Here is a 23,251-nt window from a genome sequence, read left to right as displayed (position 1 = left end):
TCTATCTACAAGAAATATCACAATTTTGAGGGAAACCAATCATGCTTCAGTGAAGTACCCAGAATCATGACGTTAGGATTATCCAGAGCCACTTTAAGTGCCTCACTTGCTATGCAAGTGACCCCAAAAAAAAAAAAATCCAACCGGCGTCCAGCATGGTTTTAATATGTTTGCGCAGTTTGCTTGGTGATCATAGTCCACTTACGATTCGATATTGGTGGGTTGCATTAATTCAAGTTAATTCTCACAAAACATGCGTCAAAGCCTTTATTATACGTTATTAGTTGCATTTTCGTGAAGTCTAGAATAATTTGATGGTAATAGCAGTAAACGCAAGCAAGAAAAATTAACCTAACACTGATAACTTTAATGAACTAGAAGGCAGATGATTAAAAAAATCTTTTAAGTTGAAATACATTGTGAGGAAATTGGAAACATGGTGTCGATGTCCCATTGTCACACGGTCCCGGGAAGGTCCAGAGCATCTCTTGAGATTTTACAGACATTCAGTATGAAATGGCTTGAAGAGAATTGTCGCCATCCCGTTACTGCTCTTATTTGCTGTTGTTTTATATATTATGGTTTTTAGCCCACCATTGACTAAAGAAGAAAAAATCGGCATACGTAATTCCCTACCCATTTCATAGGAGGTGCAGATAATCCAGTCAAGATCGACAATCATAATACATGTACTGAATACTTGTAGATTAAAGATGGTCAACCAGCTGCCTCAGAAAACTTACTACTTTCCTTGATTTTTGATAATCTTTTTTGAAGCATCGAATCCATGGATTGATTCACTGTAGCTATAAATATGGTTGGGGCTATACAAGGACAAAAAAAAATGATTCGAAAATGACACAAATAATATGGATTTCTACACACGAGAGATACAGATTTTCAATAATGACGGAAGCCGCTGACTTTCAGATTATCGCCATAAAAGGATTTCTGGATTTTCCACGGCAACCATCCAATATGGTTCAGTCACTTCGAGGTAATCATCCTAATTGTATTTGTCATGAGGGGTACCTTTTTTTTTTTCTTCATTTTTTCTCTGTCGAGTCGACCTATGATTGGCTTACCAGAAGCATTAGGCAAGAAGTGTTATCATCGTAGAGCCCTAGAGATTTTAACTATTCCCGGTCCAAACAAAGGTTACGCACTTTGCCTCAACGTTAAAAGTTTTGTTGCGTTGGATGAATATGAGCATCTTTCTCTCTCTTTCCTTCTCTCTCCTACCCATTTGGGTTTCAGGAAAAATTGGTGCTCGTATATAAAGCACATGCATCTTAATATAAAATACATAATTAAACGTCCACAATCAAAGGATGCTAAAGTCCATGTTTCAGGGTGCCATAATGTTTATAAAGTTTTACTAAGTTTCGAGTATAATGTTTATAAAGTTTTACTAAGTTTCCAATAAGTAAAAGGAATATTTCATCCTACTGCGAAACTAACTGAGAGCCCTACCTTTTCCACAATGGCCCTACCTTTTTCTCTATCAAGTAGAGTACCAGGCCACAATGTTTATACAGTTACATCCAGTTCACGAGTCTAAGGCTGTGTCGGGGTTAAACGAACTAAGGATCTAAAAATTGCAAGATTCCCCATGTTCACTCATACAGTGTGCTCTTCGTAGACCAGTTATGCTAAATTAACGGAGGGAGGCTCAATTCGTTTTGGCCCTTAAAGTGTTTGTTGAAGGTACTCATTCTTTCCTATAGCATCACAGACATACACACGCGCCGACGTATAGATGCAAGCTGATACACGCCTGGAAACAAGAAATTACAGGTTCATAACCCCTCTCTTCATCAACCTCAAATGAGAGTGTGAAGAATGATCTCGACTCAAGCGACACGATGACGCCCAAAATCACGCCCGGAAAAACCAAACCAGGATCGAACAGGGCAACTGGCTCATCGTTTGCCACCAATTGTATCCTCATTGTGATTTTAATCCATCTTTTCCTTTTGGCCTCCACGTAGAACACCGGCTCATATTGTTGAATCTAACCTTTCGACAGCTCGATACAAGGAAAAACATGTCAAACAATTAATGTTGGTTCGTTCAAACTCGTGTTTTGAGCTAACATCTCGACTAGACATTGCAATTACTGGTGTCTTTTCATATATGATTTGCATTTAGCATATGCAAACTTTTCAAATGTACCGATTAATTTTGTTATCTGAAGACAAAAGGAATGACTTCGTCGAGCAAAAGGGGAAAAATAAAAGATGACTTATCTTTCATGAGAAATGGTGCCAAGACCAGCTTGCAGCTTCCTAGGCAACTGCTCCTGACCTTGAACAGTTTAGACACTGGTTTGCCATGAAAATGTGGCTCCAAAATCAAGCATGAAAGAGATCACAAGAAAACCACCCAAATAGCTGCTGAGAGAATGAATCCATCGCAGTGCCTGTACGACTCATGAACCATGGCCAACCATCTTCTGACAAGATTCTGATTCTTCATCAGCTCTCACCCTCGTATTCATGATAACCTGGACACAGCAGGAAATTTTGGTATGGAGAAGGCCGAGATAAAACTTGATCAAGAAAAAGATTGGCAGCTGAAGTTTGTGGCCAAGGATGACTGGAACAACACTTTCCAAGCGAAGGTTTACCTTTCTTAGCATTGTATTCTCATTCACCAAAGTTGATATTTTTTCTTGCAATACTGAGTTCTTGTCTTCTAATTCTTTCACCTTCGCCTCCAGGTCATTCACGTACACCTTCTTTCTTTCCCGCGCTTGTTGGGCGGATACTCTGTTTCTTAATAGCCTATACAGAAACAAGTATTGCACGTCAAGGACAATAACATACCAGACGGTAATCAACAAAAGCAAGCATCACAACAGAGTTCAGTGTATGAAGGTTTTGATAAAACCACAAAGCCCAAATAATCTGTTGGATCTTCTCCACACAAAGCTTCTTATGAAATTAACTTATCTAAGAATCTGCCAGAAAGCCAACATGTGCATAACTGCAAGAGTGACACCAATTTGAAAATCTATACCAATTACTCTCAGTGAAATTTTCATCATGCAGCCTTCAGTAGAGTATTCATCAAGCACAGATGCAAACCACTCAGAAGATAACTGCCTCACCAGTTATGTTACATGATAACTGCCTCACCAGTTATGTTACATGATTCTGGATGCAGAGCGTGGCAAGGGTGTAATACAGAGACACACACAAAAAAACATAAACATTAGAATTAGAGATAGAATACAACATTAGTTACTAACAGCTGTACCACCAAACCAACTCGGCATGGCAGCCTATTTGCAGGATCAAGTGGTTAACAGGCATACCCATGCAGTTACCATATCAACGTTGGATATGTGAGAGTTAAATTTTAGCATCTACATAGATTTCCTGACATTTATTTAATACATTTTAGTAGTCTTCTTAGCACCTTTAAAGGAATTTGATAAATTCCACTGTATTGACATTTAAACTTATGCAAGTACGTAAAAAAACGTTTAGTGCACAAACAAGACACTAATGACTTTGCATTATTATAGAAGTCAATGCAGCTACGCTCAGTACTGCTATAACCCTTGACCTCAAGCATTTGAATGGTCCCACTTGCAATGGATAGGATAAACATAAAGGAGAACTAGAACAGCAAAGTCTCTTTTAAAGTGCTTGCCATGTCAAAGTCTACAACTTTACAGCTACAGGAGAAAAATCAAGGATTTGATACTGATTTCTACGTTTGTTAAATTCAATCAGAAATAAAGTATGCCCTCAGTTCATCACTAACATGTGCAAACAGGATAAATTCAATCAGAAACAAAGTAAGCCCTCAGTTCATCACTAACATGTGTAAACAGGAGGAGCGAATCAGCCACAGACTTGTAAGTTATAACATTGACATCAAGTGTATGAGTCATGCTGGTCTCAATGAAAATGAGTTATTATGTTTTTCTGTCGATAAAAGGTGGTCCTCTGAATTGCGGTTACCTTGAGAATTCCAATGCTTATCATCTGCCTGCTTTGGAGGCAGACTTCATCATGGACTTGTCTTATCCTAACAGATATGTTGATACTTCATATTCCAAACGAGATTCCAAAGGAGATCTCATGTGTTAATAAATATGCTGAAATCACTGCATGAAACCATGTCCTCAGGATGATGCAGATTCATACATAGGAATTCTGATATAGTGGTCCTAATGAACAAAATTGGGTCCCTATATTGTTCATTGGAGTAAGCATGAGTGAATATGAAGAGCCTTTGCAAGAGGAAATCTCCATATACTGTGGATACAAGGTCGATCATTCTCAAGGTACAAAGTAAACACCTTACAATAAAGAATACCCACATACCCAGCTATATAATGCTTATTTTCTCAAGGGACAAAACAATTTTGAAAGTATAACTTTAAGCTTTTTATGCATTTGGCACTTGGCAGTACTTTGCCATTGTTTCTCTATTTCCCTGAAATAGCAAAACTCTACTGAACATTTATACCACAAAGAGAAACAAGCTTGAACATGAATGTCAAGCCAATGAGTGTAAGTCCCCTACAAGCATCAAGTGAAGTAGATTTAAATGTATAAACACCAGGTCACTGAACGCAAGCGCCGTTTATGTGAACAGCTGGAGGTCAGTTTGATGACCCATGATGGGGCTTCGTTAATATCATGGCTTACTGAGACCCCTGACTGTAAAGAACACTCCATAAAAGTAAGGTCTAAGCACGCCACACTGGCAATCATAAAACCCTCTTTCAAATTTTGGTGATCCAAATCAACCCTTTTAGTGCAGAGTCCAAGAGAAAATGCAGAAGACATCACCCGATTAACAGCATATGAATAAGGAACCACAATATCACAGAGGCAGGGATAAGGCGATGATATCCTATTTGATTATCTAGAGAATTTACAAAAAGTACTTGATATCCATAGAAGAATCACCTAAGCATGCCTATCCTTTCATTACTCCATTCTGCTTCTCAGTGGTAATGAATACTAGATACATAAGACAGTGCTCCGAAGAACCTTTTGTGGATTCCATATTCAAAGGTAAAACCTTACATCCATCCCTGTGTATCCCCCACAATCTACTTTAAATGATGGTTGCTGTGGAATTCATCTTGGACAGACCATGAACAACTTGTTAGGCGTTGAAAAAATATCCACATCTAAATTAATAGCTCTCAAAAAGAATCTAACCGGTATTTTTTCAGAGAGACAATACCAATCTTGGAGGCCCATACTTCCATATTAAATAAACTGTGTCAATCTTGGCAGTTATCACAGCAACAAGGGCTACTAATCCATACAAAATAGTCTGCAATCACTTTTAGTGGAAATCACATCTGCACAATCACCATATTGTCCTAACGACTTTCTATATCCAGGAAGAGAAAATGAACGCAAATGCAACCGAAGAACTCCAAGGATTGTATTCCTAACAGGACTTATAACTACTTAAAAACATCCAAGATACATACAGAAGAGGATACCCAACTTTTAAATTTTTAATCTGCAATGCCTAATCTCGAACTTTGCCTAACCAACAGACAGAACCAAAGCCTTGGCCAACAAAATATTCCAATTTGACTACTACATTTTCAAAAGCCCGAATATCTCAACCCCTGGTTTCCCTTGTTTCCCTAAACATACACCAAAACCAATTCCTTTCCTAAAGAGCATTAAAAGGAAAACACAAAAGGTTGTCCAAAATTCTAAAGCATAAAACTCGCAAGATATGGGGGAGCATAAGTCTATATATATCGATCACTTGGCAGAAACGGCAAAAAGCAAGACAACAAGAACTCGACCTTTTGAGCCTCCTGTATTCTCTGTCCACCGGATCCCGGCCTCTCCGGCGCTGCTCCGACGAGGCACCTCCGTTGCTCTGCTGGACTTCCGCACCACCGGCAGTCGAATCGTTCGTCAACTGAGCCTCCATCTCCGGAACGGTAAACACATCATCATCGCTTTCCTCTGCCACCACCACCACCACCCCGTGACAGCCAAATTATTAGACGAACAGAACAGAGGCATTGAATTCATCCATAATATCAACTAAAACAGTGGGCACGAACCATCAAGCCAGAGGAAGAAAAAAGGAAAAATAAAAAGGAAACAAGAAAACAACGAGAGCCAACTATGAAGTGCTTTCAGGAAAGAGCAGAGGGAGACGGACCCAGTTTGGCGTCCTTAACTACAGATGGGAAGGAGTTTCTCCAAGAAGAGGAGGAGCCTTGCTCCCCGTAATTCGCCGACGAGAAGCGGCCGTCCGGAAGCAGCGCCATCGCCGGAACGGGAACCAACGAGCAGGTGCCATGGCTTGAACTCGCTGGTCTTTTGGGAGTGCGGAGTGGCGGCGGAGAGGAGTGGCGGGAGGACGTGGAACGTGGAAGGCGCTGGCGCGCTCGATAGGTTTCCACTGCCCATTGAAATCAACCGTTTGGAAGGAGGCAGACGGCCGACTGCAGATATTCACGTTAAAGCTCGGGGAATTACGGGCACTCTATCTTCACCGTTCAACACGGAGATGAACGGAAAATGAAAGGCCTACAAAGTAAAGTCAAAGCCGTAATTAAAATGAACCCTTGATTTCGACGGAAGTTGTAAAAGAAAATCAGACGAAACAAAAGTTTCATGCAAAAAATGTCTGAGCCCGGGTTCGAACCGGGGACCTCTAGTGTGTGAGACTAGCGTGATGACCAACTACACCACCCAGACGTAGCTGTTGAGCTTGCCCCCGTGACTTTAATGTATCTACTTTGCAAGAACTACTTTTTGCTCCCTCCAATTAGCACTCTTACCTTTCATACGGATTATCAAATAGAGTTTTCATGTAAACAAACATTCATTAACATGTAAGATAAGAAAAGTTAGTTACACTTTTTTTTGGGTTTTATCTTTAACTTTATAAATCTCAAATCATGAAAATCTTAAAGCAGAGTTAGATCAAGGGTCTCATCTTAAATCCATAAATCTCAAATCATGAAAATCTTAAAGTAGAGTTAGATCAAGGCTCTCATCTTAAATCCATAAATCTCAAATCATGAAAGTCTTAAATCAGGCACTCCTTACTTCTGAATTTAAATTAACATCTGAATCCAACTTTTTTAAGTCAGACATTGGACATAAATCGGATTTATTGACAACCCTTAAAGACGTTTAAAGTAAGTGTATTTGGGTGATGGCCAAAGCTGGGTTTGTGAAACACCCGGTTTAATAAAACACTTATTTTTATAGGGAACAACCTCCCCTCCCATTCCCCCCAAAGGTTATCCAAAGGAGATGTGGTTTTTGTCTTGCTAGTCAAACATAACATATAAACCGAACCTTAAGAACTCGTAAAAAGCCATGTTATCACAAAACATTGTCTTAAAGGTGTCATCCAAGCACAACTTCCAGGAAACCCACTCTCGTATAGAAAAAAAAAACAAAAGACGATTTGTGGTAAAAACAATATTTACTTACAAATTTCCACAAAGCAGTTTTTTTTTTCTTTTAATCATATATTGGTTTTGATGTCCTCTCTTTTCTTCTCTAAAACATGTTACGGCTAAATCATGAGAGTGGGGCTCTAAATTTTTTTGCATAAATATAGGCATGATATCAAAGGAAGTAGCACCAATTTGGTTCTTGCCTTTCTTATAAGCTAAAGTCTAAGGCACCTAAACAGTCAGTTGAGGGGTGGATCGGAGACCCTCTCTGCATGTACAGATTCGTAGAGGATGACGACCCAATTGATCACGTTCTTATCAGAATTTGATATTTTATTTGAGGAATACTGATTTTTCTTAAGCTTGGTGAACAAATATAAAACGGTTGCTTTCTGTATGATCCATTGCTGGACACAATTCATTTTCTTTCCATGTTCACTTTAATCAAAGTGGTGTCACCTAGCTGGTATGATCTCATTTTCACTTTTCTGCATTCATCACCTCCCATCGGGGAAAAAGATTGATAAGGAGGCCTTAAGTGTTTAAGAGATCATGATTTTATATACACTACTGAGAAAGTGATGTACTGCAGTTTCTGTAAAACTGAATGACTTAACAGAAAAATCCAATCCATTCAGATTGGATGTAAAATCGTCAACAACATTCATATTTCGTTCAGATTCCGATCAGAATTTACATTGGTGTTTTAAGTTGGAGTCTCTCATGTCTCGAAAAATTTCCAAAATGAACCTTTCCCCCCTGTGTGTAAGGCAATCGGAGTTGCACAAAGGCTTAAACTTGCCGGTTTACTCCGATTGTCATACTTTGGACATGGACCTCTTGAATTGTAAAGAATATCACTGTTTCTTGAACCGCAACAAACGAAATGATCTTTTAGATGGTAAAATATGGCTTCATTCTTGGTTGCAGGCTTAACATTAGAGACAGTGAAACCTGTACTCAAATGGCTTCAACAGGTAATAAACAGGTTTGAAAGATGGCTTATGGAGTGTAGGGACGTCAGGGTAGTCTTTACATTTCAGGAGTTTTTGAATTACCTGAAAGAAAACTGTTCCCTGAATCCAGTTCGCTGGCGAAAGTGTTGAGGGGTTTTATGCATGAAAGTTCTAAAAGTATTCGGGTGATTTCCAACCAGAAAGAGTGGTTGAAATGGGTTGAAGATTGTTTGGAGGGGCGCCAAAAGTTGTAAAAAGAGCTTGTCTATGTTTTGAAACTAATGCACCTGCTGAAGATTGGCAAAAGAGAGCCATGTAAGGAGGCCGCATGTTAAAAATAAAAGTTGCCTTGCTTATCTCCCTACCATTGAATTATTGACGTTGGGAGAGGAAACGTTAGAGGATGAACGTTGGAGAAGACCCTCTTTGGAAACTTACCATTTGCCTTGGATAGCTTCCTTAATGGCATACGTTACCTTGTAAAGAGCCTTTGCTCTATTCGTTCCATTTATTATGTGCTATCTTTCTATGCACAAGATAATAGAAAAAATCACACGAGGTGTGGTGTGTTCTCTCGTGGATGTAGGTCTGAATGATCGAACCACGTAAAATCGTGTCTTCTTCTATTTGATTTATTTTGTACATGGTATCAGAGCGGGTGCTCTAATTTGGTGTTTTTTTTATAGCTGCAACAAACATGACGTCAGATTATTCGGTTGAACGAATACTCGTTCAAGAACAGGTACCAAATTCTAAAATCATCTCTATCCTGCTACATGGAAGAAATTATCTGTCTTGGTCAAAATCTGTTTCCTTATATTTTAGCGGTAGATCAAAACTCAGATATGTTGATAGAGAAATTATTAAACCAGAAATTCAAGATGCTAAGTATAAGGAATGGAAATCAGTCATGATATGGTTATGTTTTGGCTTTTAAATTCCATGAAATAAAAAATTGCTGAATATTTTATGCGTGCTACTACTGCCCGTGACATATGGATTAATGCCAAAGAAATGTTTGGTGAACAAAATAATGTGGCTCGGATGTATCAATTGTCTTGCTTAATCCATAGTCTTAAGAAAGATGATCTTTGCATTGCTGATTACTAAGGTAAAATGAGACGTCTATGGGATGAATATGATCTATGCACCATGACTTACTCGGATAATGTTCCATCAAAGAAGCTTAGAGAACATGAGAAAGCTTTTCAACTTCTTGCTGATCTTGGAAATGACTTTGAGCATCTTCGAAGTCAAATCCTTCTCTCACTGGAATTACCTTCAGTCAAAAGTATCTTATCTATGCTTATAAGAGAAGAAATTCGTAGACGTGTCATGAACTCAGATCAACACAAGCCACAAATTATTTCATCAGTCGACGGCTCGGATAAGGCAGCATATACTACTACTAATACCACTGCCTTTGCTGCTACCATGGGGAAGAAAGATAGCCGCGGTTTCATTGGAAATAAACCAAGAAACCAAAATCGCAGCAAGTTCACCTGTACCTATTGTAAGAAGGATGGACATACCCGTGAGAGGTGTTGGACATTGCATGGGAAGCCAGACCAACCTTTGACTCGTCGATCAACTGAATCTGCCGCAACTGCCCATTCCGCTGCTACAGGAGATGTTGTTGTGGCTGCTCAGTTGAAAACTATTACAGAACTTTTACAAAGTGTCTACAAACAAAAAAAAACAACTACTATGGTGGCTTGACTCTGGAGCAAGCGAACACATGTGCTCTCAGTTATAGATCAATCAAATATTAAACATGTACATGGAAATGACTATGTGATTATTGTAGATGAATGAAAGGTAAAAGTAGAAGGTATTAGTAATGTTCATCTTCTTAATTGTGAACAAAATATTGATGCTCTAGTAGTTCCTAGTCTATCTACAAATTTATTATCTATTTATAGACTTACTAAGGAATTGAACTGTGATATTATATTTTCACCTCATGATGTGGTTTTTCAAGACAGATTGTCAAAGAAGATGATTGGTAAAGGAAGATTAGCTAAGGGTTTATATGTGCTGGAACAAGAAAGCAAGGCCATGGTTGCTAGATTTGATAGCTTATTGTGGCACAAAAGATTAGGCCACCCTTCTAGCTACAAACTGAATTGTTTATTTCATACATATTATTATGATTGTCAAACATGTGATGTGTGTCGCTATGCTAAAATGAGTAGACCTCCTTTTCCAAAGTCCGATACTAATGCTAAAAATTCCTTTGATTTGGTTCATTCTGATGTTTGGGGCCCAGCCCCTGTGGTTTCATATTCTGGTTTTCGGTATGATGTTACATTTATAGACAATTTTTCAAAGGTTACGTGGATTTATTTGCTCAAATTTAAAGATGAAGTTTTTGATAAATTTCAAACGTTTTATAATATGGTGAAAAATCAATATGGAAAACAAATCAAAATATTAAGGATGGATAATGGTATTGAATATAAAAATTTTAAATTTGAAATTTTTGAAAAACAATGTGGTATTGATCATCAATTTACTTGTGTGGGCACTCCTCAACAATACGGAGTCGCCGAAAGAAAAAATCGACATCTTCTTGAAGTTACTCGTGCCTTGTTATTTCAAATGAATGTCCCTAAGATTTATTGGAGTAATGCCATCATGAATGCTTGTTATATTATTAACCGATTGCCTAGCAAAAATCTTAAGGATCGTGCACCCCTTGAAATTTTAAAGGGACATAAGCTCATTTTAAATCACATGCGAACCTTTGGTTGTGTTGCTTTTGTCTCTAGGCAGCGACAAAACATAGACAAACTTAGTAGTCGTGCTCTTAAATGTATTTTCTAGGATATTCTATCTCACAAAAAAGATACCGATGCTATAGCATAGAAGAAAAGCGACTTTTTATATCTAGAGATGTTGTGTTTGATGAAAACACACCTTACTTTCATCACCTAATACCAAAAAATCATATTATGAAAGAAAATTCTCCTCCTACATCTAACGTTCTTGATGAGACTTGCCTTCAGGGGGAGATCGTGCGACCAACTATGGATCATTACAATGAGTTTACCGTCATAAGAAGAATCCGAAATTCACCAAAAGGATTCGAAGTAGCTAATACTGAAATTGCAGCTCCAGATCATCAGAATGATACTCAAACCATTGCAGTGGCTGCCAACGAAAATGACACCCAAATCACTATGAGAAGATCAGAGCGACAAATCAAGCTACCTACTCGGTTATCAGATTATGTCACTTACACTTCTACAAGTTATCTTATAAAACATTATATTGGGTATGAGAAGATTAACCACCTGCATAGAGCATATATATCAAGAGTCTCTAATTGTTCATAGCCAACTACATATGAAGAAGCCAAAAGAGACTCGATGTGGTTAAAAGCCATGGATGAAGAACTTAGTGCCTTACATCAAAACAAAACTTAGGACATTGTTACGCTACCTCCAGGAAAAAAGGTTGTTGGGTGTCATTGGGCGTATAAAATAAAATACAAAAGTGATGGGAGTATTGAAAGATATAAGGCCAAGCTTGTCGCAAAAGGGTATACACAGACTCAAGGCTTAGATTATGAAGAAACCTTTGCGCCTGTAGCGAAAATGAATACAATAAGGGTGATATTATCAGTTGCATGTAATTACAATTGGCCCTTATATCAACTTGATGTTAAAAACGTCTTTTTGCAAGAAGATTTGAAAGAAGAAGTGTACATGAATCTTCTTCCTGGACATCCTCAAGAAGCTAACAAAAAAATTGGTGTGCAAACTTCACAAGGCAATCTATGGCTTGAAACAATCTCCAAGGGCATGACACTATCGGTTGAGTATTTTTTTGAAGGAACATGGTTTTGTAAGAAGCAATGCTCACAACTCTTTATTTATCAAACGGAAGGATAGTGATCTGGTTATCGTACTTGTATATGTGGATGACATTATCGTGACAGGGACTGATGAAGAAAAGATCTTGAAAACTAAAGAACTGCTTGGCAATGTTTTTGACATAAAGGATCTGGGAAAGTTTCGTTGTTTTTTAGGTATTGAAATTGCTCACTCAAGCAAGAGTTTGTTGCTCTCTCAACGAAAATATACTTTAGACTTGCTTAAAGAAGTTGGAAAAATTGGGTGCAAGCCTGCAGAGACACCAACTGAAGTTGGACAAAAAATTGAAATTACTCAAGATGATCCAATTTGTAACAAAGAAGGCTACCAACGACTAGTAGGAAAACTCATATACTTTACCATCACTAGACTAGACATAACCTATGCAGTCAGCGTCGCTAGCCAGTGTATGCATGCACCCACAGAACATCATTGAAAAATTATTCATTGCATTCTGCAATACTTAAAAGGAACTCCAAGACAAGGCATATGGTACAAAAGGAATGGTCATCATCAAATTCAAGGATTCACCGATGCAGATTGGGCAGGAAGTTCAGACAGAAAATCTACAACTGGTTACTGTGTATTTGTTGGAGGAAACATTGTGTCTTGGAAACGCAAAAAACAGAGTGTTGTGTCCAGATCCAGTGCTGAAGCAGAATATAGAGCTATAGCTACAATAGCTAGTGAACTTACATGGATTAAAACCCTTATATTAGAAATTGGGCTACAGGTTCATCTCCTTATGCCTCTGCATTGTGACAATCAGGCTGCTATTCATACTTCAGCGAACTCAGTTTTTCATGAAAGAACCAAACATATAGAAATAGATTGTCACTATGTTCGTGAGAAAGTACAAAAAGGTGAAATATCTACCCCCTACATCATAAGCTCAGAACAACTAGCCGACGGACTTACTAAGGGCTTGACTCGAGAGTTACATCAGAAAATATTGATCAAGTGGGGGCGTATGAATATCTACACCTCACTTGAGGGGGGAGTTTTAAAAATAAAAGTTGTCTTGCTTATCTCCCTACCGTTGAATTATTGACGTTGGGAGAGAAAACGTTAGAGGATGATTTGGAAACTTACCATTTGCCTTGGATAGCTTCCTTAATGGCATACGTTACCTTGTAAAGAGCGTTTGCTCTATTCGTTCCATTTATTATGTGTTATCTTTCTATGCACAAGATAATAGAAAAAATCACATGAGGTATGGTGTGTTCTCTCGTGGACGTAGGTCTGAATGACCGAACCACGTAAAATCGTGTCTTCTTCTATTTGATTTATTTTCTACACTGTAGTTGTGTTTCTTCATCGGCGATGATCTGAGCGTTGTGTGCTCGTTTTTTGTTTTGGTTTCTCTTTGAAACACTCAGTTTCTATTTTCGTTTCTACTGGAGTCGTTTTGCAATAGGAACAACATATACCTGTTCCATGAATGTGCTCAAAAGTTGAAGTAAATTCATAGAACATGTTCCACGAGTCTGTCTCAATCTTTGGAAGACATTCATGGAGTAGTTAGAAACTATTGTCTTTGCCAAAGGAGCCGATTGTGTCCCTTTTTCATTCTTTGATTGTTTCATTTGATTCTCTTGATTAGTAGAATGGTAGGAGGCCCCTACCCACGAGCAGGTTGCATAGGACCTCCTTCACCTCTAAAGTCTAATGTCCAACACACCCTAACTAGTGGACAGAGCTCTTGCTGGCAATTAAACATACAAAGCTTACTTTTAACTAGTTTTTTGTTACAGCTCAACACTAAAATGGATATTCAGGGTCTAACTTTACAACATAGGATCATGTTTAACTCTGCATCAAGTGGATCTAGATTCAGACCTAACAGGATCCAGTCCATATCCGATCCATTGACATCCCAATTCCCCCATGAACCTGCCTCCCAGCTGAAAGAAAAAAGGGGGAGCAGCTAGCTTGGGAAAGTGGCTTTATCAGGAATCTCTTTTCGCAGGTCTGTTGAGTTGGAAAAGAATATCTGATCTGGATTAGAACTAGATAGTCTCAAACTAGATCCGATCAGTGGGTGGGGGCAAACAATATAGTCCTGGATGTCTACCATGTACCTTTCTCAACAAAAATGCATACTAATAATTTGTACATTTATACAAGAACATTCCAGCAGGATTAAGAGTTAAGAAGTAGCGAGAACGTTGCCTTCTCAAAAGTTGATAAAGTTTTTTATTGGTTAAGTTGAGAAAAATTGCATGTGCATAGCGAAGCTCGACTGGCGCCCATCATTCGTTTGCAACATCATGCCACCAAAAATCACGCCTAAATGCCCGGGTTCCTTCTGTTGATTTTCTTTCCATTGCTGTTAAGAAAGTCCTTAAAAACGATTAACTACTGAATCTGCCTTCGCAGTTTGGGATGCAAAGTGGTCAGATCAGATCCGAGACAGCTAAATGTATTCGAAGCCAGATGCAAATCTAATTTGGTACAGAGAAAAACAAAAAATTCTTAGTATACACTATGTCACCGTATATATTTACGCTATGACGAAGGTTTTAGAGTTGAGTTCGTAAATGGGTAGGATCTGGTTTGAGAGTCTTGACATTTTCTACTGTAAATAGTTCAATTTCCACCCGACCACAGGATCTCTTCAACTGTTCCAAATCCTACCCATGTGTGTCCCTTCTACGGGTACAGATCGATGGGTGCCTTTGGATTTTAAAAATCAAAGGCTTTGCTTCTTAGAACCCCAAGATTGATCGTGCAGGAACTAAGAAACACCCTCCAAGATTTAGATACAGTGTTCACTGCGCACATAGAGAATCGATCATGAAGCGTCCCGAGGAAGGAGATGCCACCGCCTTTGTTGGGGAGCTTCTCAGATGTACAGAGAAAAAAAAAACCACCATGACAGAAAGATCAAATGAATAGACAGGTGACGAAACACTTTATGGAACTTTAATCGGAGGCCGTGTCAAACTCTTGCCTCCCACACTTTTTTAGTGCAGGACCACACTGTAGAACCATGAATAAAGGGGAGAAGAAGAAGCCATGGCTCACGGGGAAGAAAAATTTTCTAAAACAAAGGAAGAAAAAAGGGGAGATTAAGAAAAAGAATGATGTTGCTGGAGAAGTATACGTTTGCCCGACAAGAAAAAAGACATGGAGAAGGAAAAGAGCCGCATGTTCTAGCATGATCATTCATTCACTCACCACAGTCCATGCCTACGAGTGAAGCAGAAATGGGAAGGGAAAGACAGAGAGAACAGATTGAAAGATAAGTGGGGACTCACCAGTCCTTCTGCAAGCGCCCTGTAAATGGGGCCACATGCCAAGCTGCCCATGGCCCTGCCTCAATAAAAATATTTCAGGACTAATGGGAGGACAGCCTATCAAAACCCATGTCAATGGCCCCACCAGTGAGGCATATCTAGGGTGGCAATGGTGTCAGGATGGCCTCATCTTGGGAAGCATAGGCCAAAATGATGAGTCTCTGTAATAAATTTTGAGGTGTCCCACTTGATCAAATCACCATGGTTGGGCTGGATTAATCCCTTGGTGTAAAGACTTGATCATCACAGACACCATAAGGGAATTTTGAAGGGAATCATCTGCTACAACTCAACAGGGTGGAAAAAACTTTAGTTGTCAATCACAGTGAGGAAAGATTGCTTGTTTTCAGAAGCCGACTCTGTGGAACTTGTTTTCAGATGCTTGAAGCTGTGAGCTTCCACTGTCTCTTTAGTCATGAATGAAAGAGCAATTAGGCAAGGAGGCAGCCATTTTATTGACATAAGTTGTCACGTAGATGGACTGGCCACGGCGGAGCTAGAAAATTCTTAATAAATAGCACTAGGTATAAACTTTTATACTTTTAAGGGGTGCCAAATATATAAATGAGAAAAATCACTCACAATTGTCAATATAAAAATGAAAAGCTTTTTGGAGTCCGTGTGGGCAATTGTCGATATGTAGCCCAGACCAACCTCCACCACTGTGCAGTGGGAACTATCGTCTCCATGAATCTGAACTCACTTATTTTCTCCTAGCACAGTGTCCAGGTCTCTCGTACCATAAAAATTGTTGTCCAGTTGTTAATGAGGATGCTATGTATGCTTTCTCTCTTTTTTTACTTTTTCTGATTGATTTTCTCTCTTCCTACCATCTTAAAAAGATGGATCGATTCTTCATCTAACCCCGCCTGAGTTCGATATGGACTGTTTATAGGCACTACACCATCTATCATGTGTGATGCAAAGCATGGGTTTCCTTGTCATTTCCAGAAAATATGTATCTTTTTTGTATTGTAAAACTTTGGTATATTTGTAGTGGTAAATGAGGCTGCGGGTGCAAGGGCCGCCCAATTTTCGCGACTTTTGAAAGATAGCACACGCCTGTCGCATTCTCACAATCAAAATTCGTTACGAACAAATCGCTCATCTCCAACGCGTAGCAACAAACTTCAAAGAAACAATAAATATATAGTGTAGTCTTTTCCAACCATATAGTACCTAACTGCTTGAACAGTATTATTGTCTATAGCTCAACAAAAGTCATGTTGATTTCTTTAGTTTACACTAGCACGTCATATGCTTCAGATTTGTAGAGTCCAACCTAAGAAACAAATTTCGAAAAAGAAAGAGGGAAGTGTAGTTCTTTCCAACTACATGGGATGTATTGGGATATAATAGCACATTATGTGCATAGCTTAACAAACTGGGAATTTTTTAGTCCCGTAAACTTATGCTGTTGCAAGCAAATCAAATTCTATGATAATGAATTGCATTAAATATCGGATCAAAATCAAGTTGGGCACACTAAATAATTGACAAAATCCTTAAACCAGAGCCGAACCATTTGCAACCCGATTAATATTTTGTAACCGAAAGTAGATGTAGGGAAAATTAAGGACTGTCAGTGAGAAAAGTAGAAAGTAACCACGTTCTATTCTCCCCCACTGATTTCCCAGATTTGCTTATTCTTTAATCAGCAACTGCTACTTAAATATGCAAACTTTTAAGGTCACACATTCGCTTTTTGAGGAACGAATCATGGCGCGTCATTTGACCTTAATAGGTTTCCATAGCCGGATGAATCCCCGAACGATAGAGGAAATAATCCAGCGGAAAGTTAAATATGGTAGAATAACTAAATCTCATCGTAGGAGGGAATGTGTGCTGGAAATGATTCGGGAAGAGAGAAATGAGAAGCAGGTGTCTGAGAAATTCTTGTTGGATTTGACACAAGCAAGCAGCAACACAGGCTGGCAGATGGGTTGGTCACTCATAACATTTATGAAGAAGCTTGTCTTCATGTTTGAACTCTGAAATGGACTTTGAGGATGTTAGAAATCTCAAGAAAAAGAAAAGAAACTTGTCAGAGACTCAGAATCTAAGCTACCAGCAAATGAACTTTTGAATATCCATGAGACTGCCCTTTGACAGTTTGACTGTGGTGGCTCACTCAATGGGTGGTAGTTTTACCTCCTGCCTTGCGAACCAGGACAAAGGAAAAGTCTGTTACCATGTCAAGCACCTACTTGAAGGACATTTTCAACTAAAAGGTTGTCTTGGTAAGTTTCAGGAGAAGAATATTTGTTGAAGGAATATTTTGTTCCTAATTGTTCTTTTGTCAAGAGAAAGGAACGGAAACAGCTGGAGGTCTGGCTAGCATACCTCACCTGAAAGGGCTGCTGCCATGCCATTCCCTCCTCCCTCTCTGTAAAAAAGTAAGTCTGTTAAGGCTGACTCATGCTGAGACAAACATACACCTGTCTCCTTCCAATCACCTGCAGACACATGTAATTGCAGGAATTTCTTTCTCTTTTAAATTCTCAAATCTGATTGTCATGCACTCCTGCTATGTAAAGTATTGGTTTCATGCACCAAAAGAAAATGAAAAAGGAAAACGAGAAAGCACCCTTCTTTAATTATTGATATCTTATGCTGGTGTGCCTTCTTCTGCGGTGCTGAGGTTTTCTCGTTCAATTCAAGGGCTCTGCCTCTGACTGTTTCTTTCCTCTTTCTTGAGGCAGCACTGTACTCGAGACTTTTCTTGTGAAGCCTTTGCTGAAGTTTTTGTCAGCAGAGTCTCAAGCTTTGCCCATATTTGCCTCTGTTTCGCCAAAGAGACATGGCTGGTGAGGGCACTTCACCGGACACACCCGCTGTAAGTAACAAAAATGAAACTTGGTTTCCATCTCATGGTTCTTCATGCTTTTTCATTCTCAGAGATGAGAGCGCTGTTCTCTACATGGTTGTGATTAGATATCACGGTTATGTTTTATGTTTCTCGATCATAAAACTATTGGGGTTTGTTGGGACTGTGTACCTTTTGGCTAGACAGGATTGATATGATGAACTAAAGTCGGTCTGCCTTCTCTTTCCTCTTGTTTTACGAATGAAAATCTTTGTTGTTGATGCAAAATATGTAAAAAGGAATAACTTAGTGTTGGTTTCATGATGACATACTTAGTGTTAGGCTGTCACGAGAGTGGAGGGTAGCAACAGGCTCCAAGGGATCGGATTACTGCGCTACCAACATATTTTTTTGCTGACTGATGAGTTTGTTCTTCTTTGTGATTCTCCTGCGCTATCTCGTGTTGGTAGATCTGGTCGTTCTCGCGTTTTGTACAGTAACGGTCATCCTGGCCATCTGTTCTCTGTTTCACGAACACTTATTAGGTGTTTTCTGTTTCTTTACTCTGTTTTCTGCCGTACTGTTCCAGAAAAATATAGGCGGTTTCTGTATGCTAAGGGTGTTCTTTAAATTGATTGTTTTACTATATTTTTATCATAGATCCCCATGGTTTCCATGGCTTTGCTTCCTTCTCTTCACTTTCTTCTGAGCGTGATCTCCGCATTGTTCATTACTCTTATTCTTAATATCTAGTTTTCTCATTTCCTGGTTTTTCATTTCGTTCTTGTGCAGTTCATGAAAATTTAGACGTCTTGTAGTTCCATAAGACTTTCTTGATAGTGCAGGGTTCTCATTCCTTTTCTCCCTTTTCTCCTCTTCTCTTTCTTTTGTTTTCCTTATCAGCAAGTTGAAGTACAAGAGCCCACAACAATTGAAAAGTTCGAACCAGAAACTGTCTCTCATACCGATTCCCGTTGTGAAGAACAAACACCGAAGGCTGAAGGAAAACCCAAAGCAGATGAAGTAGGGACTAATGGTATCCCCGTTCCCAAAGTGGAAGAAGTCAAAGGGGATAAGAAGATTGAGGATGAAGACGTTCCTAAAATAGAAGAAACCATTCCAGAACAGAACATTGAAAAAGAAGCAGGGGGTGCCGAAGTTCCTGATTCTAAAGCAGAAGAGGCCCTTCCAGATAAGAAGATTGAATGTGAAACAGGGAATGCTGATGCCCATGTTCATAACATAGAAGAAACCACTGCCCAGAAGAAGAGCGAAAATGAAGCAGACAATGCTGATATTCCTGTTCCTAAGGCAGAGGAGAAGGCTGCTGATGAAAATGTGCAGCCTGTTGAAACAATTGCTAAACCGGAGAGTGATTCTCAGGGTGGAATGCAACTTGCAGGCACCGAAGCAACTTCTGCCAAAGAAATTGGTTCTGAGAATGTTGTAGCGGAAGAAATGAAGGAAAATACAGAAGCGATCAGGGACAAACCGACTGAACCCGACGAAGGAACTCAAGCTGTGGGTGAATTGACTGTTGGCCTGGAGCAAGAGAAAAGTGGAGAAGCTTTTTCAACTGAAAACAGTGGAGTGGCAACTGAAAGCTTTTTGGATGTCAAACCAGAGATAAAAGACTCAAAAGTTCAAGCTGCTGTGGAGGTACCATCAGATAATAAGGTTCAAGAATCTGAGTTGGTCCCAGTAATTTGTGCATTACAGGTCGACCAGCCTGTGGGAAATGAGTTGGACGCACCTGCTGTGGAGGAGTCTCCAATCGTGGCAGTAGAAACAGAGAAGGAACAGTCTGCATTGAAGGAGGAAGTCTCGGTGGAGAAAGCACCTGATGCATTAGAAGTTCAGGAGCCACCAGCACCTGGACCAGAACCCTCACCATCTGAAACAGAAGTGGAGGAAAAAGAGTCTCAGGTACCTTTGGCCCCTGTGCTTAAAGTTGAGCCTGAGAAAGAGGTGGACGAAGGATCAACAAATAATCATGACCCTCAAGAGGCCACGACAAAGGAAATCTCAAGGGATTTGCCTGAGCAGGTTCCTGATATGCCAAAGAAAGATGAGATGGTGAAGGAGGTTATAGATTCAATTGCTACATCAGACATAGTCGCCGATGAGCCTATGGAGCAAGTTCTTGAGATGAAGGTTGATGAAACAGTCGTCTCGACTGGTCGAGAAGGTCAGTTGCCTGAACCTGCTGTAGAAGCTGCAAGAAAAGCAGAATCAGAGGTGGAAAAAGAGGGAGAACCCATCATTGAGAATAAATCACATAGCCTTGTTAGTGAACCAACGGTTAAAACCACTTTGCATGATTTGATGAAAGTAGATAATGGGAGTGAGGTGATTGAAGGGTTGGTAAAGGAAACAACAGCAGAAAATTCTGCAGTTATAGGTTCAGCTATTATTGAACAGCGCCATAGCACCAACTCAGCTGCTGCTATGGAAATGGTAAACGATCCAAAGAAATCCGAGCCTGACACCGGTGATTCGGGAGAACAGGTGAAAGAAACCACAAGTGATTATGTACCACCATCTCTTAGTCCAGCGACAAATGGAGATGAGCCTAATACCAAAGGGACTAGTCGAGAAACTTCTGCAGCTGATCCCGAAAAGGAGGTAGCAACCGAGACTGTGAGGGTGGACGAAAGCACAGAAGTTGCAGAGAAAAAGGAAACGACAGAAGAGGTAGAGAAGGTGGACAAAGAGGTGGTTGATAGAGAGGAGGAAACAGTGGATCCCAATGTTCCAAATTCCGATGAAACAACCAAGAATGTGGTGGAGGAAACCGGCAAACAAGAGGTGACAATCAAGTCCGTCCCACGCCAATCCAACAACATCATGTTAAAGGTTAAACAGTCGATCGTCAAAGTTAAGAAGGCCATTACTGGTAAGTCTCCGTCATCAAAATCATCCTCGTCCAAGGCCAATGAAAAGGCGAAACAATAAGCAATCCTAGGCCGATGATATGGCAAAACAATTGGCAATTAGCAAGCATGAAGAAGTATTTGATCGAGTCCTATTTTCTATCAAGACATGCTAGATTCTTTTAGCCTCTTCTATTGTGGTGTAAATGTTTCCTGCATGCTGCTGGAACTGCTGATTTTATCAGCCATTTGGCAGCAATGCGCTGTTGGTCACTCGCCAAAATCTTTGTTATCTCTTGGCCACATGGTGCATGTCAATGTGTAGAACTGGAGGTGAGGTGTCTTCGTGGCAGTAAAATTTCTTATGGTGTCCATAGTAGGAGAATGATTCTATAGTGTGCATTGGTCTGTGCTGTGTATTTGTGGAGTGAAAGCCAGTTTCTTTTTCTTTTGATTCTTTGAATTGTGTTTGAGTTTGTTTGCTAGATTAAGACAATAATACTGTCATTTGTGGAAGAACCTAGGTAATTTTGATTGATATTCTTTCTTCATTATTTCGTGCATTGCTTTCTGTATGTGTGCGTGCGCGTGTGCGAAAGAGTGTCTGGTTGTTGAAACGTTGCCAGTTAACAGGATTCTCTCGGCATTCTGGTCCACACTGGGTGTGGCCTTTCACTGAAAGAAGTATTACATCTCGATGATGCAGTGCTTCATGAGCCACATTGGTGCAGGCCCTCTGCATGAGCTGGATTCGGACTGGCAAAAGGACATGTGGTGCTCAGGAAGCCACTGGCTGTCTGTCTATCTTTACCACCATCGAGAGAATCCTCACGGAGATGGGAAATTATTCATGGGTTGTCTGTGGATTTGGAGCGTATACAGTCCAAGATATGACGCGATCTGTCCACAGTGCTCTCCCTTACACCTCAATAGACCTCCAACCTTTAATAATTATCTTTCTCCTTTCACACACAAGTTGCAGACAACAACCAGACGGATTGCAGATCAGGTCGACCCTTTTTGTACATCGTCAATGTGAAATACCACTGGAACCACGCGTTTGATGTACCATCATTAGGAATTAATGCAGAAAAAAGGTTGAACAACCTGCCAAGACAAGCCCAAGCTCAACAGATCTGAACCACATGGCCAATGTGTGAACCAAACAAAGGTTGGCTCGTTTCTTATGAACATATTTACCTTTCAAGAGGTTTTTGGAATAAAAAAATTAATAGTGTAAAGAATGTCTATAGCGAAAGTCTGTTACTCTCTCTCTCTCGGAAAAATATCTCAGTCCCTGTCCTAACCTTGTTCTGCCTGGCTGGAAAAGTGTTCTTGTTCATTTGTAACCTAACCTGACATAGTCAGATTCCACATGTGGACATGTGTCGAGTCCGAACGACTATGAGAGAAATTATGAACTTGAGTATGGGACAAGTTTCTGGCTGCACAAGAGCTGGAAGGACTCCCGTCTTGTGTCAGCCAGTTATGGTATGTGGTAGTACTACGCGCGCGCGGTCTCAAGTTTGGTGCAAGTCTTGTCCCCTCATGCTTGGAGCCATACGGCGGATCAGAACTACCTCCTTTTCAAGTCACATCTTAACCAGATACTTGATAACCTCATTTGTTCACCACGTAGCAGTGCTGACATGGTTGTTCATCCGGCTAAAATTTGGAATTTTTCTTTTGCTTTTTCCTTTTCTTTTAGGCATTTTCTCATTCAGGCCTTGAGAAAAGCCCAAATTTGTGCTGTTTGATATGTGGGTTGTGGAATGTAAACATATTGGAATCGGACTGGACAAAGCAATAGTAAATCTTGTAACGTTAAACGTAATAGTAAATAATCGCATTCAGATAATCATGAGATTAAAACTCAATTGTTAGTACAGAAAAAGTTAAAAACTCTTAAGTGAATTCCTAGAGGCATGGGAGACAATTGATGGTACTGATTGTCCTCTAGCTTCTTCACGTCTGCAATTTGTCATAATCTGTCTTTGTCGGCTTGCTGAATGTCTT

The 23,251-nt window shown here is 39.7% G+C and overlaps 2 protein-coding genes and 1 non-coding gene across 3 annotated transcripts; 1 reads left to right on the top strand and 2 right to left on the bottom strand.

Moving 5' to 3' along the window:
- Positions 1-2,228: 2,228 nt before the first annotated feature.
- LOC116261749 (transcription factor HY5-like) lies at positions 2,229-6,419 on the bottom strand. Its single transcript, XM_031640594.2, has 4 exons — positions 6,169-6,419; positions 5,801-5,966; positions 2,630-2,786; positions 2,229-2,506 (listed from the first exon to the last, which is right to left on the bottom strand). The coding sequence occupies exons 1-4, from the start codon at positions 6,275-6,277 to the stop codon at positions 2,432-2,434; spliced, it is 507 nt and encodes a 168-aa protein (XP_031496454.1). The 5' UTR covers positions 6,278-6,419; the 3' UTR covers positions 2,229-2,431.
- Positions 6,420-6,636: 217 nt separating this feature from the next.
- TRNAV-CAC (transfer RNA valine (anticodon CAC)) lies at positions 6,637-6,710 on the bottom strand. Its single transcript has one exon. It is a non-coding gene; the product is annotated as a tRNA-Val (tRNA).
- An 11,379-nt stretch (positions 6,711-18,089) lies between these two features.
- LOC116262805 (uncharacterized) lies at positions 18,090-21,786 on the top strand. Its single transcript, XM_031642310.2, has 2 exons — positions 18,090-18,392; positions 19,266-21,786. The coding sequence occupies exons 1-2, from the start codon at positions 18,357-18,359 to the stop codon at positions 21,315-21,317; spliced, it is 2,088 nt and encodes a 695-aa protein (XP_031498170.1). The 5' UTR covers positions 18,090-18,356; the 3' UTR covers positions 21,318-21,786.
- The last annotated feature ends 1,465 nt before the right edge of the window (positions 21,787-23,251 follow it).

Source organism: Nymphaea colorata, chromosome 10 (assembly GCF_008831285.2).
Source record: "Nymphaea colorata isolate Beijing-Zhang1983 chromosome 10, ASM883128v2, whole genome shotgun sequence".
Taxonomy (NCBI): Eukaryota; Viridiplantae; Streptophyta; class Magnoliopsida; order Nymphaeales; family Nymphaeaceae; genus Nymphaea; species Nymphaea colorata.
Note: the sequence above shows the minus strand (reverse complement) of the source record. Positions and strands in the feature narration are given on the sequence as shown.